The sequence below is a fragment of the Rana temporaria genome, chromosome 4 (assembly GCF_905171775.1).
Source record: "Rana temporaria chromosome 4, aRanTem1.1, whole genome shotgun sequence".
In the NCBI taxonomy this organism is placed as follows: domain Eukaryota; kingdom Metazoa; phylum Chordata; class Amphibia; order Anura; family Ranidae; genus Rana; species Rana temporaria.
The window spans coordinates 433,010,098-433,028,692 of record NC_053492.1 but is presented as its reverse complement, the minus strand read 5'-3'; the positions used below and the strand labels follow the sequence as shown (position 1 = coordinate 433,028,692).

Here is an 18,595-nt window from a genome sequence, read left to right as displayed (position 1 = left end):
TGAATAAAAGGCCATGTACTAAACTATGGTAAAAAAACTAAAAAAATTCTACTGGGCATATCTGCACATAAATTCACTAGGATTGAGATTTCAAACCACCAGGATTCTTCTAGAAACCATGGTAGCAACAAACCTGAACCTCATCCTAACTGGTGACTAGACTTCGCCCTCTTCTTGCCTTATTTAACACAGTACAGATCCTCATTAATTACTGATATACTGGCTTTCTAACTTTTAGCATTGACAGGTGCACTTTAAATACTAGTAGTAAGCATTTGCATAATAAACAAAGCAGCCTGGGAGCATCAATTTTTAGGTTACGCACAATCAAATGTCGCCCATGTAGCGGTGCTCTTAGGATTTCCGTCAAAGTAGAAGCCATCAAAACCCAAATATTTTTTTCTTTTTAGCCGAAGAGAAGATAAATTTCACATGTTCCATTTCACAACGCCGCAATGTACACAAAGCTGCTATAAAATTGTGCTCGCCGCTGTTTATACTCTCTATTAAAAATGCCAGCACTTGTTTTTTTTTCCACCGTTTTGTAATCTTACCTGCTAAGACCCTTATCTTCATAGAACCACCGAGTTCCTGAGTAAATATTCTGCCACAGATTTAAATCTTTAGGGGGATTTGATGCAAGTGGTTGCAGGATTGTGCGTCTCAAGAGTTCAAATCTAACACAAAAGACAAGCAAAGCGCACGGATTATCTCCACTAATATTATTAAACAAAAACAGGGTTTTCAAACATTATTTTGTTTTTACAGCTGCAAAATTGCTCAGATAAACACGTTGAGGGTTCCAAACTTATTTTGCTACAGAAAAAAAAAGTATTTTTTTTTTTTACAAGAAATACATTAACACATGACATCTCCAAGAGGGTTTTATCGGGAAAAACTGCATCAACCAGCATGCTATCAAAAGCAAGCTTATATCTCAAACATTTCCTCTATATGCCTGCAGCTTATGTTTTTTTTTTTTTTTTATCTGCGATTATAAAAATAAATTATTGCTAAATAATTTTTTATCATTCTTAATCTTTTTTTTTTTTTTTCATAGACATTAGAATGGCTTTTCTCAACCTTTTTTCAGTTGCAGCACCCTTTAATGGTATGCAAAATCTAAATCTAATGCCGCGTACACACAATCGTTTTTCGGCATGTAAAAAACGACGTTTTAAAAAAATTTCATTTGTCTTGTGCGGAGACCGTCTGTTTGGCAATGTCCAGCCTTCCTTAAAGCGGGGGTTCACCCTATTAATAAAAAAATAAAAAATACATTTTCTTCTAGCATAACATGAGGCATAGTAGCGCGAGCTACAGTATGCCTGTCTTTATTTTTTTAGTCCGGTACTCACTGTGTAATCGTAGCGACAAGATTCCGACCCCCCTCGGGGAATGGGCGTTCCTATGGAGAGGCAGCATGATTGACGGCCGGCTCTGGCACGTCACGCTTCTCCGGAAATACCCGAAATAGGACTTGACGCTTCACGGCGCCTGCGCATAGTCTGTGCGCAGGCGCCGTATAGCGCCGTGAAGAGACGAGACCTGTTCCGGCTGTCTTCGGGGAGCGTGACGTGCCAGAGCCGGCCGTCAATCACCTTCCCTCTCCATAGGAACGCCCATTCCCCGCGGGGAGTCGAAATCTTGTGTCTACGATTACACTGCGAGTACGGGACTAAAAAAATAAAGACAGGCATACTGTAGCTCGCGCTACTATGCCAAATTTTATGCTAAAAACATGTTAATAAGGGTGAACCACCGCTTTAAGGGCCTTCTCAGGCCAATCAATTCTCTCCAGTCTCTCCTAGACAGGGAAAAGAGGGCGACCTGTGTCCAGATTGGTAAAATTGGTGGAATGCCTGTATATAGAGGTGAAGCTTTGGAAGTAGAAGACAGCTGGGTGTGGAATGGATCAAGTGCTTTTTCGTCAACATTGGAGTATATCATCACAGCAGGATGTCAAAGTTATGCCCTTTTTTGAACGAATAGAGGTCTACACTGACCGGGTCTTATATTAATTTTGGCTACAAAAATAACTCTAGGACTTATTTTACGGGGATGTCTTATTTATTTACGGTATATTTATTATATATATTATATATTTTTATTTACGGTATTATTCATGGGTCACGTGAGCGCACAACGGTGCTGTAATAAGGTATTTTCTACAATAAACTTACACGAGGAGACACACTAAACACACTGAACATTAAATAATTGTTTTACAAAATGGATTAAATGTTTTTACAAGGACTTTAACTAGGGCTTATTTTCGGGGGAGGACTTGTTTTCAGGGAAACAGGGTATATATATATATATATATATATATATATATATATATATATATCTCTATATATATATATATATATATATATATATATATATATATATACCGTATTTGCCGGCTTATAAAATTACCTTTTACACAAAAAAAAAAAACGTCCAAAAAGCGGGGGTCGTCTTATACGCCGGGTGCTGGATGTCAGCCCTCTGGATGCTCTGTGAATGTGCGGTAATACTGCATACATGCAGTATACACCTCTGAGCCAATTCCAGCGAGCAAGCTTTGTATTCATTAATAAAATGCATCGCTCGCCGTGATTGGCTCAGCGCGGTATACTGTATGTATACTATAAGACACATCCAGCAGGCTGCAGACTGGTCGGAAGGGGGTCATCTTATGGGGGTCCTCTTATACAGTGCCAGCAAATACGGTATATATATAGATATATATAGATATATATATATGCACACACCACACACAGAGACTCTTATAAATAAATGTAAAAAACATGGACAGTGTTAGTAGGGCAGTGGACTGTGCCAGTAGTTTTTTATTTGTATTATTTTATTTTTGTATTATTTTTAAAACAAAATGTAATATTATTTTTTATCATTTTTTTAGAAGCCCCATTGGGGGGCATCTGTGAATTATCAGCAAGGGGAAATCTGTGTCACACAGGGAGATTATGGTGTGCCCAGGCACACCCTCTGTGTACGCCTATGAGTGAACCCCAATCCCTTATTTGTGACGTTTGTGGAGTTTTAACCCAATATATTATTGCATTCGACATTGAAATGTTGCTTTCCTCCTAGTTTGTAACATACAAGTACCTGACCTTACCTTACATCTGGTCCATTAGGCCTTGACGGAGGTTGCCAGGAAACTGCAATGAATGTCTCACCAACAGGGACTACAGAGAGAGGGCCTACACCCTCTGGAGGTGCCGGCTGAGTGGTAACCAATGTAGGCTGACTTTCCGTACATCCTCCGACATATAGGCCTCCTCCGGAGCAGGCCACTATCGTTACAGAATAGTTAGTGTAAGGGATGAGATTCGTCATTGTGTAGCTTAACAGTGCAGTGTCAGTGATGACAACTTGAGGTTCTGGCATGCGGATTTCATAACGTAATATTTCTCCATTTGGTAAAAGTGGAACATTCCATGTGATCTGGAAAAGAGCAAATAATGAAGCCGTGTTTTATAAAGAAAAGTAAATACGCTATTACAATGCAATTGAGTCACCCTAACATTAGTATTAACCCTCAGAATTTTTTAGCCTAACACATTGCGCACAATATGGTGAACATTCCCCAGTAAACAACTTAGTACAATTCTTACACCAGCACTTGCAGATTACAATTTGTCAACGCTCCCGCTCTCTCAGGGCTGCTTTACTGAACTTCCGGTCTTCACAGGAAAGGGTTAACAGTGGACATTGCAGTCTGAAGCCAGTCTGTTAGTTTGAAGAAGGCAGGAAGGAAGGAGGAGGGAGGAAGCAGAGGAGTGCCGTGCCATCCTAGACTTTAGGGCTGTGTGTTTCTATTTATGCACACAATGCAGGGAGACAAAACTCTAGTCGCTGCATGCAAGGGAAGCTCCATAGGATGCTGCATGAGAAAGGAGACAACCTGAAAGAAGATACTTGGGGCAGTGATCATGGCACCAGCCTAAACTATAACATGGACAAAGATGAAAAGTTAAGGAAGTTTATACTCGGTAAGTGATTAAAGCAGAATTTCACCCTAAAAAGAAAGTTCCGCTTTAACACATCTTCCCCCTCCACACATTTTTTTTGTGTGTGTGTGTGTGGGGGGGGGGGGTTGATATCTAGTTTTAGCAGGCACCCTCTCCCACTAGTGCTCTGACTACCTATGCGATCGGAGTTGAAGTTCTCCCCCTCCTGTTTTCCCTGTTGGCAGTCTTCTGGGGCACATGACAGGCTCCAGAAGGCTGGGGTCTATTCAGAAAGCACGACCTGCGCATGTGCAGTGGGAAACTGTCTGGGAAGCCGGCTTCCTTTAGTAAACATGCCGGCGGGTTTGGATGGAGCTGGATCCCTGGACAGGTGAATGTCCTTTTTTAAAAGTCAGCAGCTACAGGATTTGTAGCTGCTGACTTTTATTGACTTTGCCTAGGCTGAGTTGATGTAATTAGTCTGCTGCAGGAAGGGCTTTTTATTCTGGATTCTCAGTTCAGGAAGTAGATGGTGACCCAAGATGGGACAGGAACATAGATAGCTTTTGTGATTTCTGTGAGAAGTACCAAGGGCCAGATTCACAAAAGAGATACGACGGCGTATCTCCTGATAGGCCGTCGTATCTCTGTGTTACGGCCGTCCTAACTATGCTACTGATTCATAGAATCAGTTACGCATAGTTAGCCCTAAGATCCGACAGGTGTAATTGAATTACACTGTCGGATCTTAAGGATGAAATTCTAGGCCGGCCGCTAGGTGGCGAGGCCATTGCGGTCGGCGTAGAATATACAAATGACTAGTTACGGCGATCCCCGAACGTCCGCGCTGCCCGTCGATCTAACTTTACGTTGTTTCCATCTAGTTACGCCGCGTAAAATTAGGGCCGAGCCCTAGTTGTTCTAAGCCATGTTAAGTATGGCCGTTGTTCCCACGTCGAAATTTAAAAAACCACGTTGTTTGCGTAAGTCGTCCGTGAATGGCGCTGGACCCCATTTACGTTAACGTTGAAACAAATGCCGTCCGTGCGACGTCATTTAGCGCAATGCACGTTGGGTAATTTACCCGACGGAGCATGCGCAGTACGTTCGGCGCGGGAACGCGCCTAATTTAAATGGTGCCCGCCCCATTTGAATTGGGCGGGCTTGCGCCGAGCACATTTACGTTACACCGCCGCAAGTTTACAGGTAATAGTTTTGAGAATCAGGCACTTACGCTGTAAACCTGCGGCGGTGTAACGTAAATCAGATACGTTACGCTGCCGTGGAGCAACGTAATTGTATCTGAATCTGGCCCAATATACCTGGAAGTGTTACCCTTACACATTACTTAGCACTGAACATTCAACATATTTCTGATGCTAGGTCCACTTTAACCTAATGCTCCTGAGTGCACAGGGTATGAGTTCAGACACCAATCAGAATTTAGCCTCGCTCAATGGTTCAAACTGAATTCAGGCAAAGTAAGTAATATCTTAAAGTGATACTAAAGAATATATATATTTTTGTTTAAAATAAAAAAATATGTTATTCTTACCTTCTCTGTGCAATGATATTGCACATAAAGGTTCCTTTCCTCCTCTTCTGGGAGTACCCTGCCAGCGCTGTCTCCTCTTTCCTCCCCTGGGTCCCCCCTCAGTAAGCTGGGTACTAAAGAGGCACCCATCTGTACACACTCCTGAGCCAGGCTGTGTGCGTCCATAGGCACAAACAGCCACGGTAAGCCACACCCCCACTCCCTCCTCACAGGAGTTTGACTGACAGCAGCAGGTACCTATGGAATAAGGTAAGTATGTAGGGATAAGGATGGGTAAAGCAGGTATTGGGGCATTTTTTACCTTAATGCAGAGAATGCATTAACGTGGTTGTAAAGCTTCGTGTTTTTTCATCTTAATGCATCCTATACATTAAGGTGAGAAAAACACCTTGCAGTCACCGCTCCCCCCCCCCACACCGAGCCCCCGTTTTACTTACCTGAGCCCCAAATCTCCATAGGCGTGATCCTGCATTGCTTTCCCCCAGCTCTTGTCGACTCTTCATTGGATGATTGATAGCAGCGCAGCCAATGGCTCCTGCTGCTGTCAATCACATCCAATGATTCGGCGGGGGGGGGGGGGTATGCGAGTCATACAGTTGCCGGCTATGAACGCTGATTGTATGGCATGGGAGCGCACCCGCAAGGTAACCCAATCGGAAGAGAGCTTTCCAGAGGGGGTTAGCTCTTGCGAGGAGGAGCCACGAGAGCTACTGTTTGACCCCAGAAGAGGACAATCGGGGGCCACTCTGTGCAAAACTAACTTCACAGTGGAGGTAAGTATGACATGTTTTTTTTTAAATAATATTCAAACCTTTTACAAACCCTTTAAGGAAAAACAAAAAAAAACTTTAGACTTTAGAACCACTTCAAAGTACAACTCCACAGAAAAATCACCTGTGACCTCTGGGAATAGGAAAGACGAGGCTGCTGGGACCAGTCTTACAGTGTGGAGGGAGCCAACTAGGCCTAAGATGAGCATTTAACTCTTGCAATGTGAGGGGAACCCTACTACTCGGTAATATTTTTCCTTTCCCTGGAGTTCAGTTTTAAGACTAAGTTTTAAGATTTTTTACATTATCCCAAGTACAAAGTTACATAGTTAGTCTGGCTCATAAAAGACACAAGTCTATCTAGTTCAACCAACAGAAGGGGAAAATAAATAAATACATACATATATATATATATACTTTATTATATACAGTATTATATACTGTATATATAATCCTATACCCACAGTTGATCCCGAGGGAGGCAAATAAAACCCCAATGAAGCATGATCCATGATCCATCAAGGGGAAAAAATCCTCCCTGATCCTCCAAGAGGCAATCAGATGATCCCTGGAACAACTTTACCTATAAATATTAGTACCCAGTTATATTATTTGTATCTAGGAAATAATCCAGGTCTTTTTTAAAGCAATCTATTGAGATGGACAGAACCACCTCTGAAGAGAATCTATTCTACATTTTCACAGCTCCTACTGCAAAGAAGCCTTTACGTATTTGGAGATGAAATCTCTTTTCCTCTAGACAAAAAAGTGCCCCCTTGTCCTTTGTGATGACCGTAAAGTGAGTAAGTCAACACCAAGTTCACTATATGGACCCCTTATGTATTTGCACATATTGATTATTTTATTCAAGAGAGAATAAATTCAGTTCCTCTCAGGCCTCGTACACACGACCGTTTTCCTTGACAAAATCCATCAAGAAACTTGGTGGCAGAGCTTTTTTGCCGAGGAAAACGGTCATGTGTATGTTTTTCGTCGGGAAGCCTGTCGTGGATCTCGACGAGAAAAAAAGAGAACAAGTTCTCTTTTTTCTCGTCGGGAGTCTCAATTTCCTCATCGTGTTCCTCGTCAGGCTGGTTTACGACGAGAAACACGTTCATGTGCATGCTCAGAATAAATTATGAGACGGGAGCGCACCTTCGGTAAAAGTAGCGTTCATAATGGAGATAGCACATTTGTCACGCTGTAACAGACTGAAAAGCGCGAAACGACTCTCACCAGACTTTTACTTAATACGTGGTAACACGAGATTAGCAAAAGCAGCCCCAAGGGTGGCGCCAGTTGAATCGAACTTCCCCTTTATAGTGCCGTCTAAGGCCCCGTACACACGACCGAACATGTCTGCTGAAAATAGTCCGCGGACCAGTTTCAGCAGACATGTTCGGTCGTGTGTATGGCCGACCGGACAGGTTTCCAGCGGACATTTGTCCAGCCGACCGTTTTGCAGCGGACAAATGTTTCTTAGCATGCTATGAAACATGTCCGCTGGAAACCTGTCCGTCGGACATGTTCGGTCGTCTGTACAGACTCACCGGACATGTCCGATCGGCCGCCATCCCTCGCATGCGTCGAATCACTTTGACGCATGCGTGGAAGCATTGAACTTCCAGGGCCGCGCACGTCGCCGCGTCATCGTCGCGGCGACGGCGCGGCCACGTCACCGTGGATGGTGTACGCGCGGATTTCTGTCTGATGGTGTGTACAACCATCAGACAGAAATCTCCGGGCGGACATGTCCGCTGAAAACGGTCCGGCGGACCGTTTTCAGCGAACAGTCCGCCCGTCTGTACGAGGCCTTACGTGTTGTACATCACCGCGTTTGAGAACGACGAGATTTTGTCTTGACAGTGTGTACGCAAAGAAAGCTTGACAAGATTCTCGACAAGCCTGACAAGGAACTCGTAGAGGAAAACAATGTTTCTTTTACAACGAGTTTGTCGTTCGTGTGTACGAGGCCTGATCTTTCCTCATAGCTGAGCTCCTCCATGCCGCTTATCATTTTGGCTGCCCTTCTCTGCACTTTCTCCAGTTCCCCGATTTTGAGAACTGGGGCCCAAAACTGAACTGCATATTCCACATGTGGTCTTACTAATGATTTGTACAGGGAAGGCAAAATTAATTGTCTCGTAATACAAGAAAGGATTTTATAAACAAAATCTACTAAACACAAACTAAAGGTAAATGGTGGCGCTAAACATGCAATAACATAAACAATGAACATATATATTACACACCCAGTGAGTGGTAATGCATGAAAAATTAACATACACAGAAACATGAAAAGAAACAGTCCATAATATGTCCAATTTTGGATAACTAATCCGTGATAAATAGTCAGTTGATTGAGTGACTTGACACCACACCATGTGATAAAAAAAGTGTCTCCACTTCCCCAGTTGGATGTGCACTCACCAACATTTGCCTCACATTCTCATGTCCGGCAAAGAGAGCATTGTACCCCTCGGGGTTGTAGATATCCAATTAATCAATTCTAGCATCCAAAGACCAGTAGGCATCCATAATATGCAAAGCAAAACAGAACTCCAAATGCAATACCGTCAAGAAAATAAAATATATTAAAACCACAAAGGCCTAATAGAAATACACTTATAAGAAGGCAAATTTAAAAGCACATTGGTATGATAATCTGACGGCAAGCATATTCCAGTCACAGCAGACATAAGGATTGGCACCGGACCTCACCCGACCAACAAGCCAAAACACACAGAGTGTCACTTCCGCTGATGCGTAAACGTCACTTCCGGTTTGCCATACAGCCACATCCCGACATGTTTTGCCATTACGACCTTGTCCTAGGATTTTGGGAAAGGACTTTGCTCGCTTGATTGTTTGTACACTAACCTACCCTGGCTGCAGGAAACCACAAAACACGTGCTGGCGGTCAAAATGTTCATATCCTGAACGCAATTCTTCCACATTCAGGAGAGGGAGGTTTAACCTCACTTGAACATGGCAGCTACTAAAAGCCTACAGTATGTCTACATGGACACATACAGTAGGCTTTTATTGAGTTGAGTTCAAAGCGGAGGTTCACAAAAAAAGTGAACTTCCGCTTTTTGGAACCCTCCCCCCCTCCATTGTCACATTTGGCACCTTTCAGGGACAGGTATTTGCACCACTTCCTGGTTCTGACTCCCGCTGGAGTCCGGCCCCCCTACGTCACCCCCCTGCTGTCTTCTGGGAAACACTGTTCCCAGCAGAGAGCGGGGACCAGTGACGGCGTGCTGCGATACTCACGCATGCACAGTAGGGAACCGGGCAGTGAAGCCGCAAGGCTTCACTTCCTGATTCCCTTACTCAGGATGGCGGCTGAAGCAGCCGAGGACCGAGCGATTTCTCAGCCTCATCTGCTGACATCACGGGCGCGCTGGACAGGAAAGTGTCCATTTTTTAAAAGTCAGCAGCTGCAGTATTTGTATCTGCTGGCTTTTAAAAAAAAAAAAAACGGCGGAACCTCCGCTTTAAGTGCTTTGGCTAGAAAAGCCAAAATCAACTTAAGGAGCTGCTGCACACAGTTGTGATGTAGGGCTGGTGATGCAAACCCCAGTGCACAGCAAGGGACACAGCATCTGACTCTACCACTACCTTAACCACTGGAGCTCTTCAAGAGAGCAGAGTTGGGCAGTGTGGTAGGTAGCAATTGACCCTTTTCTTTACAGGTAGAACTTAGTTTAAGTGTTTATTCTAATGACTGAGTCACTTTAATGCTGTCCAGTTGGATTGTCCTTGCATCAATATCTGCCGAAAAACTGACCTGAAACAAGTAAGTCCTTTTTTACATGGGAGGCTGGGGCCAAGGGGAGTTAAAAACAAGTGGTTGAGCCGTGGTTTTACTACTAATAGATGTGTTTTCAGGTGCAGTCAGCTTGTCTGCCACTAGGTGGCTGTGTTCCCAATATAGGGTGTTAAAGGTATGTAGTGGTACCCCCCGTAAGAGCTGCTGAGTATTGTGGTCCATCTGTCACCCTGCCCCAGCCAGGCACACACTTGTCATTAATCCGGAGACATGAAGCAGTCCTTGTGCTTTGTTTTATTGAGCAAGATTGAACTTGGGATAGGAATGGGGACTTATGAGATACCCATGGAATCAAATATCAACAAGTGGGACTTTATGTACATCTTGTATATACATCACTCCTTTTTTCCTCTTGCACATTGGTTCCTCTCTTTCCTGCTCCAGACTAGCTATCACTGAATTGGTATAGGCCTGACACTGGCTTGGCCAGGCCTAAAGCAAGTGCCCTTTACAGGCAGGGACTGTGGGCTCCTATGGTGTAGCAAATAGAAAAGTCCCAGTGAGTGCTAGCTGTCCCTGTGGCTACTGCTCCCAGTACCACCTCTTCAGGCACTGCCAGCCCTCCTGGCTGTAGCTGCCTCGCTCCACTGTCCATGACACCACCATCCTCCAGACTGGCTCTGCATCCATCCCACTGCTCCACATCAGTCCTCTAAGGCACAGGTGTCAAACACAAGGCCTGCGGGCCGAATTTGGCTCTCCAGGCTATTTCATGTGGCCCTCGCACCTCTCCTGCAACCCTCATCTGGTCCTCCTCCAGACCCCTACTTTCTGCTTTCAAGCAATGCATTCAGCTTCTTCCCAGCAGCACCATAAGGAAAGGGAGGTGCACTGCGATGTAAGGGAGAGTGGGGGACTCAACTTCTGATGGTGGGGGGGCTCTTGACATCTAATGTAAGGGGTGGGGATGCGCTAGACATCTAATTTTACAGATACAACTGACCCTTTTGAGGACAATCATAATGCTGATGCGGCCCACAATGAAATTGAGTTTGACACCCCTGCTCTAAGGCATGCCTCCCAGTACTCCCTACAGTGTGCTCACTCACCAGCCCTCCTGGCTGCCTCTGTGTAAATCCTGGAGACTTGCCTGGCATCGTTCTCCCGCTGTCCTTCCCTGCTCCTCTTGTGCTTCTTGTCCAGGACACCTCTGTTGGTTGTAAGAGCGTCCAGTCCGCACTCGAGTCCAGGCCCAAGATCTTCCCCACCCCCCAGACTGGGGAGCTCCCTCAAAGGCCAAACAGCCTAACACTCTATTTCCATTCTTCCATCCAATCAACTCCTCCCCAGCTGGGCTGACCCTGGGTATTAAAGTGGGCCTGCCCCCTGCCTGATTGGTTGTGGATCGGTCAGGGCTCCTTAAAATACCCCAGGCTGCTCCACCTCTCCTCCATGCCTCTCTTTCTAGAAAGTACCAGAAGGTTCTAGAAAGAAGAAGAAGATTCTAGTGATGTCACCTGTGAGTCACCCAGCACTACCCAGAGCCACTCCCAGCCCAGATAAAACACACTCAGCTGTCAGCCAAGCCTGAAAATGTACCTACTATACTAATTCCCTAGCACACTAGAGGGTGCTACAGGGAATTATGCAATTGGATGGTAGGCCCCTTTTTAGAGAACACCTACATCTAGTGATGTATTAGGCAGAGTTAGTTCCCATATAAATGTCACAGGACAAAAACAAGAGTGAATCTGCCCCCAGCAGGGATGCAGACTGCAATAAAAAACAGACAGAGGTTCTAACAATACTCTACTGTATCCAAAATAAAAAAAAAATGCTTTAGATACACTTTAATAAACAAGCCAGCAATGACAGTTCCAACATTCCTATGCTGACAGGTTCCCTTTAGGCACAGCGAGCTTAAACTGCACTTTGCACCTCCATCACTTCAAGGACGATGTTTAAAGATGGCGTGCAGTGAATTGGTAAAGTACACACAGCCACGCTCTGTGCCTCTCCTAAGGCTCGTGGGCTTTTAGGCTTCAGATTGGCACTGCAAAGCGTGGAAGCAGCCGAGCCCGTAAGACAGTGTATTCACAGCAGCCTAAGCAGTTTTGTTCATTGACTCAGAGATCAGCGTTTACGCTCGAGAGGCGGCTATTGTTCAAATGGAGAGAGAGAGAGGCGGCGATCGCGCCGTCTTATTTTCCTTGACAAAAACATGCCATGATACTTATGAGGCATCATTATGTATTACAGAGGAGTCATTGTATAGTAACCTTGGGAAACATCGCTATTGGTGATTAAGACGTGAACGCAGATATTTCGCCCGTGGTGATTCCGGCGCTAATAGATCTGGACGCTTTCACCTCGCAGCTGTACAGATGTGTTACAAGATGCCGCCGTATGAACCGTGCGGATAAAGGTCACGGATGGTGCTAAATTGATGTTAATAAACACATTAGCCAATTATAAAGCACAACCTGTATTATTAAGTAATCCCTTAATAAGGATTTAAAGGGCCATTAAGAGCACATGGCAAGCCAGTTTATGTTAATGTAGATGTAAACCCTAACTAGATGTCGTTCTGTTTGCCAAATAACTGTGTATGATAAACAGCTGTCTTTTTTTTTATACTTAAATACTGTTTTCTTTCGCCTTTTTGCCCACTTTCTTCACTCTCAGTGCTGCTGATCTCTTTTAACCTTCTCCAGCCACTTCCTGTCTACATGCACTCGCTCCAGCGTCGGATACATATCATCGCACCCCAGCTCATTGGATTAGGAAAAGCGGGAGTTTGGGTTCACAGTGTGCATTAGAAGCTGCAGCAAGTCAGATACAACCTGCCTCTCTCCTGGCTAGAAGACATCCGGGATCATCTAGCACTTTCCTCCCCAGCTCCTTTCATTTATTGGATATTATTTATTTTAATCACGAAGGCTCAGCATCACATGTTGGTGTTACCCATACCTCCCAACTTTTGAACTTCCGAATGAGGGACACTTGAGGCAAGAGACAACCTGCAGCGCGCACCACGGCAAAATGTGGGTGTGGCTAAACTCTTACCAGTGGGAGGGGCTTACAGGGCGTGGGTAAACAAAACCCAGGCTCCCTTGTATAAAATATGCTTTCATTGCTTTGTCTGAGCCTACCTTAGAGAAGAACTTAATTAAAATAGTCTGGGACTTCATAGCAACCAGCAACCCAGTCAGTGTTGGGTTTAGGATATATAACCCAGACTGCATGGGTCCAGGGTGTGTAATGCAACCTGATCAAGGATCAGGAGCAGTGTTGTCAACCTACCAGAATGAAATTTACTGTCACGACACCCGAAATTTACTGGCGCAGCCACGTTTTTACTGGTATTTCACAAAAGTTACTAAATTACATTTTTAGGTGCAAATTTCAGTATTTAGGCTACAAACAAGTACGCTAGGCAAATAGCAATGTGATTTAAGATGGATATTAAGGTAAAAAAACATTTGTTATTTTCGATATAATAAGGGCAAATTATTTAGTCACATCACCCCCTGCCTCCATCCCCCTCTGCCACCAACACCCCCTGCCTTCACCCCCCTCTGCGGTGCCACAATCTCCCTCTGCCTCCAATCACCCCCTGCCTCCATCCCCCTCTGCGGTGCCACCAACAACCCCTGTCTCCATCCCCCACCCTCTGCGGTGCCACCATCCCCCTCTGTGGTTCCTCCAATCACCCCCTGCCTCCAATCATCCCCTGCCTCCATCCCCCTCTGCGGTGCCACCGCAGCCACCATCACCCCCTGCCTCCAATCTCCATGCGCAGTTCCAAGCCGAAACCGATCTCGCCTATTTTTACTGGCACATTCCCGCAACCACGGACATTTACGAACGGGGGAAAAAAGTGCCAGTTTTTACGAACTGTCCGTAAAAATATGGATGGTTGGCAACACTGATCAGGAGTATGTAACATACAAAGTGCTGTAGTCAGTGCTGGGTTTAGAAAACACAGAGTACGGTCCAGGAGTACATAATACACAGATTGCAGGGGTCAGGAGTATGTATTTCACAGATTGCAGGGGTCAGGAGCATGTAATGCACAGATTGCAGGGGTCAGGAGTATGTATTGCACAGAATACAGGGGTCAGGAGTGTGTAATGCACAGAATGCAGGGGTCAGGAGGGTGTAATGTACAGAGTACAGGGGTCAAGAGGGTGTCATGTACAGAGTTCAGGGGTCAGGAGTATGTAATGCATGGAATGCAGGGGTCAGGAGTTCAAAATTCACAGAATGCAGGGGTCATGAGTACATAATACACAGATTGCAGGGGGCAGGAGTATGTATTTCACAGATTGCAGGGGTCAGGAGTATGTAATGCACATAATGCAGGGGTCAGGAATATGTATTGCACAGAATGCAGGAATCAGGAGTTCATAATGTACAGAATGTAGGGGTCAGGAGTACATAATACACAGATTGCAGGGGTCAGGAGTATGTAATGCACAGAATGCAGGGGTCAGGAATATGTATTGCACAGAATGCAGGAATCAGGAGTTCATAATGTACAGAATGTAGGGGTCAGGAGTACATAATACACAGATTGCAGGGGTCAGGAGTATGTAATGCACAGAATGCAGGGGTCAGGAGTATGTATTGCACAGAATGCAGGGGTCAGGAGTGTGTAATGCACAGAATGCAGAGGTCAGGAGGGTGTAATGTACAGTGTACATGGGTCAAGAGGGTGTAATGTACAGAGTGCAGGGGTCAGGAGTATGTAATGCACGGAATGCAGGGGTCAGGAGTTCATAATGCACAAATTGCAGGGGTCAGGAGTTCATAATGCACGGAATGCAGGGGTCTGCATTTTTTTTTACTATTCTTTTACAGGGTTGCAAGGTGCGCTACTTTAAAGGTGCAGGGATGTGAGGTGAGCTACATAAAGAGTGCAGGGATGTGGGGTGAGCCTTGTACTGAGTGCAGGGTTGAGGGGTGTGCTACGAACTGAGTGCAGGGTTGAGGGGTGTGCCATGTACTGAGTGCAGGGTTGAGGGGTGTGCCATGTACTGAGTGCAGAGTTGAAGGGTGTGCCATGTACTGAGTGCAGGGACAGCAATTGTAGATGGCAGATGCCCATGCAGAATAAAACGAAGTTCAATGCTTCCAAGCATGCGTCGACTTGATTCTGAGCATGCGCGGGTTTTGAACCGATGCTTTTCTGTACTAACCATCGGTTTGGTCCGATGGGGCAGCGGTCCATCGGTTCGGTTTTGAAGCACGTTTTAAAATTTTGGACTGAAGGAAAACAGACGGATTTTCCACAATTGTGCAGCTCTACCATCTTGTGGACAAATACATTTCTGCAATTCAGTATCATTGCCCAGTGTTAAATAGAGAAGCACAGAGACCCAGTGTTAATATCACTGGGTCTAAAATAAAGTGTGTAATGAAAACAGAAACGTTTTAGTTAAAAACGTCATTAGCATGTTGATGAGGTGTAAAGAAGGAACCAGGGAAGGCAAAATATAAGCAGATTAACCTTCAGCTTTAAATAGTAGGAACAAAGATAAGCAAATGAAATAGGCACATATGAAATATAATACACAAGGGTGACTATTTTGTTTCTGTGTCTTACATTGTCAAACTGTAATTAAAGTGTATTAAACCTTAAAGATAAAAATTCTAAAAATGTCTTAACACCACTTGTTAACTACTTGGAGTCCCGGCCATTGTAAAATGACGGCCACATGGTGGCTCTACAATACCGGGAGGACGTCTATTGACGTTCTCGGCTCTTCCTCCTCCGCATGCCCGGCGCGTCACTGAGGTACCGATGTGCGTGCCTGGCGGCCGCGATGTCCGCCGGGTATCCGCGAACAGCCGTTACACAGACAAGGACGTGGATCTGTGAGTGTAAACACACAGATCCACGTCCCGTCAGGGAGAGGAGACTGATGCTGTGTCCCTTGTACATAGGGACACAGATCGGTCACCTCCCCCAGTCAGTCCTCTCCCCCTACAGTTAGAATCACTAGTAGGGAACACGTTTAACCACTTCCTCGCCCCCCTAGTGTTAACCCCTTCCCTGCCAGTCACATTTATACAGTAATCAGTGCATATTTATAGCACGAATCGCTGTATAAATGGTCCCAAAAATTTGTCAAAAGTGTCCGATGTGTCCGCCACAATTTCGCAGTCACAATAAAAATCGCAGATCGCCGCCATTACTAGTAAAAAAAAAATAAAAAAAAATCATAATTCTGTCCCCTATTTTGTAGGTGCTATAATTTTGCGCAAACCAATCACTATACGCTTATTGCGTTTTTTTTTTTTTTTTACAAAAAAAAATATGTAGAAGTATACGTATCGGCCTAAACTGAGAATTTTTTTTTTAATTGGGATATTTATTATAGCAGAAAGTAAAACATTTTCAAAATTGGCGCTCTTTTTTTGTTTATAGCGCAAAAAATAAAAACTGCAGAGATGATCAAATACCACCAAAAGAAAGCTCTATTTGTGGGGAAGAAAGGACGTCAAATTTGTTCGGGAGCCACGTCGCACGACCACACAATTGTCAGTTTTTTTTTTAAAGTGTATTTTGAGCGTGTACTCGAGAGAGGAGCCGGACTGCAGGAGTTGGGAGTAGGCAGGCCTCCCCCAGAGGCAATCTGCCACCTTTCTCCATGCCCCGGGTGGCAATGGCAGGTGTGTGAGGGGGTCCTCCCACACAGCCTGCCCTACCTGTTCCGCTTTGAAGCCCAACGGGGCAGAGGGACTCCCTTTATGGGAGTGAGAGGATCTAGCCCGCTCAACCAGCCCCGTTAGTCCTTCGCCTCTCTTTTTTAGAGACCGGGTGGTCAAAGTGCGTGCATGTTAACCCAATTTTCGAGTGCGTGTAAGTGTGGTGGTTTTTGTGGGAGGGGGGTGGGCGTACTAAGCGCAGGCTTACCTCGCATAGCACACCCACCGGGAGCCAGGCTGAGACCACCAAACTCAATTCACATGTAGCCAAGACCGGGATCCGAACCCCTAGCTGCAGAGGTGAATGGCTTGTCAGCGCAGTGCCAATCGCGTTGAGCCACCGCAGCTCTGCACTGCACTTTATTTTTCATTCTTAGCGTGTTTTTGCCTCCTTTAAAATCCTCCATTAGCTTGTAGGCAGTTGTCTCCACTGCAGGTGGCGCTCAACTGCAGCGGCAGTGCAGAAGGAGCGGGAGTCAAGAGGTACATAGTTCCTCAAAGGTTTCCTGAGTCACTGGGGCAGTGAGCCGATTGGATGCTGGATTCCCAATGTGACTCTGTTGACCATCTTAGGTGTGGCAGTGTCTATTTAAGACCCTGGGCTTGGCACGTTCCATGCGAGCGGGTACAGTAGGGAAAGGAACCCCATCTGTTAGGGACAGTACTAGCGATAGATAAAGGTTCCTGATGGGGAGGGAAAGTGTAAGTTCCTATCTCTCTGGATACCTTCCTGATTGGGCACAAGACAAACAGGCCACATTCTGTCCCCTTTCAACAGATGCTGTCAGAACGGCTGGGACCTACTGTACTTCTTCACATATTAGAAACTGTAAGTGTGCCCGACTGGGTAGCTGTCCCACCAAGTTTGCTGTGAACTGTTGCTGCATTACTTCAATACAAGTTTGATATTGCACTTGACTGTTTGAATAACTGCAGACAAACCACACTACACCCGCCTACAAGCCCCCAAACCTCTCCTTTTCTTTCCTCACTTCCATTGGTTTGGAACGAGCAGTGCATGTTAGTTGTGATCATGTACACTGCTTTGTGCATACTGCAACTCCATTGTCCATCTTGAAAGTGAGCAAGAGGGTGGATATATTCCTACGTACAGCGGCACCATGGAGGGCAAATGTACTGTAGCCACTCTCTAACAGGACGTTAAGTCACAGCAGCAAAAACAAACTTAGAGATTTGTAGGAGGCTGAGAGCAATAGAAGGACTTTTATAGTTGAGAATACATACTTGAATTGTTTTTTTTTTTTTAAACCAGAGTTTAGTGTCACTAGTATCATTGGGGTTGTGCCCAATATGGCCCAGTATGGCACTCATTATAGAAACATGTGGCAACGAACGTTACTTATGCTGGTGCGATGTGGGGCTGTTCATTCTTTGCAGTGCACTGCCAGAAAAGGTGCAGGTCCGTTTTCTAGGACATTGAGGGCCATTGCCAACCCATTTTTTTAGAATTGACTGCCCTACACAGCCTGTGTTCCCGTTCTGGTGACAAATATAAGATTTGTGATTTCCCATCACTTTCTGTCCTGCTGACAATAATCACAAGGACTATTACCGCTCAGATTTTTGGATCACTCTTTAGGCCGGGTTCACACTATCTTCGCATGTGACTCACAGCAGGGGTCCGGTGCTTCCTCGTTCACTGTTTCAGGTCTGATTTCAGCCCAAATTTTGGGCTGAATTCGGACCAGAAACAAAACAAAAGACGCACAGGACTCCTGTGCAAATTCACACTGGAGTCGCAGTGGAGATATGTGAACCGGCTACATAGAGAGCCAGACAAAATCTCCTGCTATTGCCA

General features: G+C 45.2%; 1 protein-coding gene across 1 annotated transcript in view; it reads right to left on the bottom strand.

Annotated features, from left to right (window-relative positions):
• USH2A (usherin) overlaps positions 1-18,595 on the bottom strand; it is a 1,018,338-nt gene that overhangs the window by 370,047 nt on the left and 629,696 nt on the right. Inside the window, exons 42-43 of the mRNA XM_040347840.1 lie at positions 3,128-3,456; positions 555-677 (exon numbers count right to left, since the gene is read on the bottom strand). Coding sequence (XP_040203774.1) covers positions 555-677; positions 3,128-3,456 — 452 coding nt within the window. The remainder of the gene's footprint in view (positions 1-554; positions 678-3,127; positions 3,457-18,595) is intronic.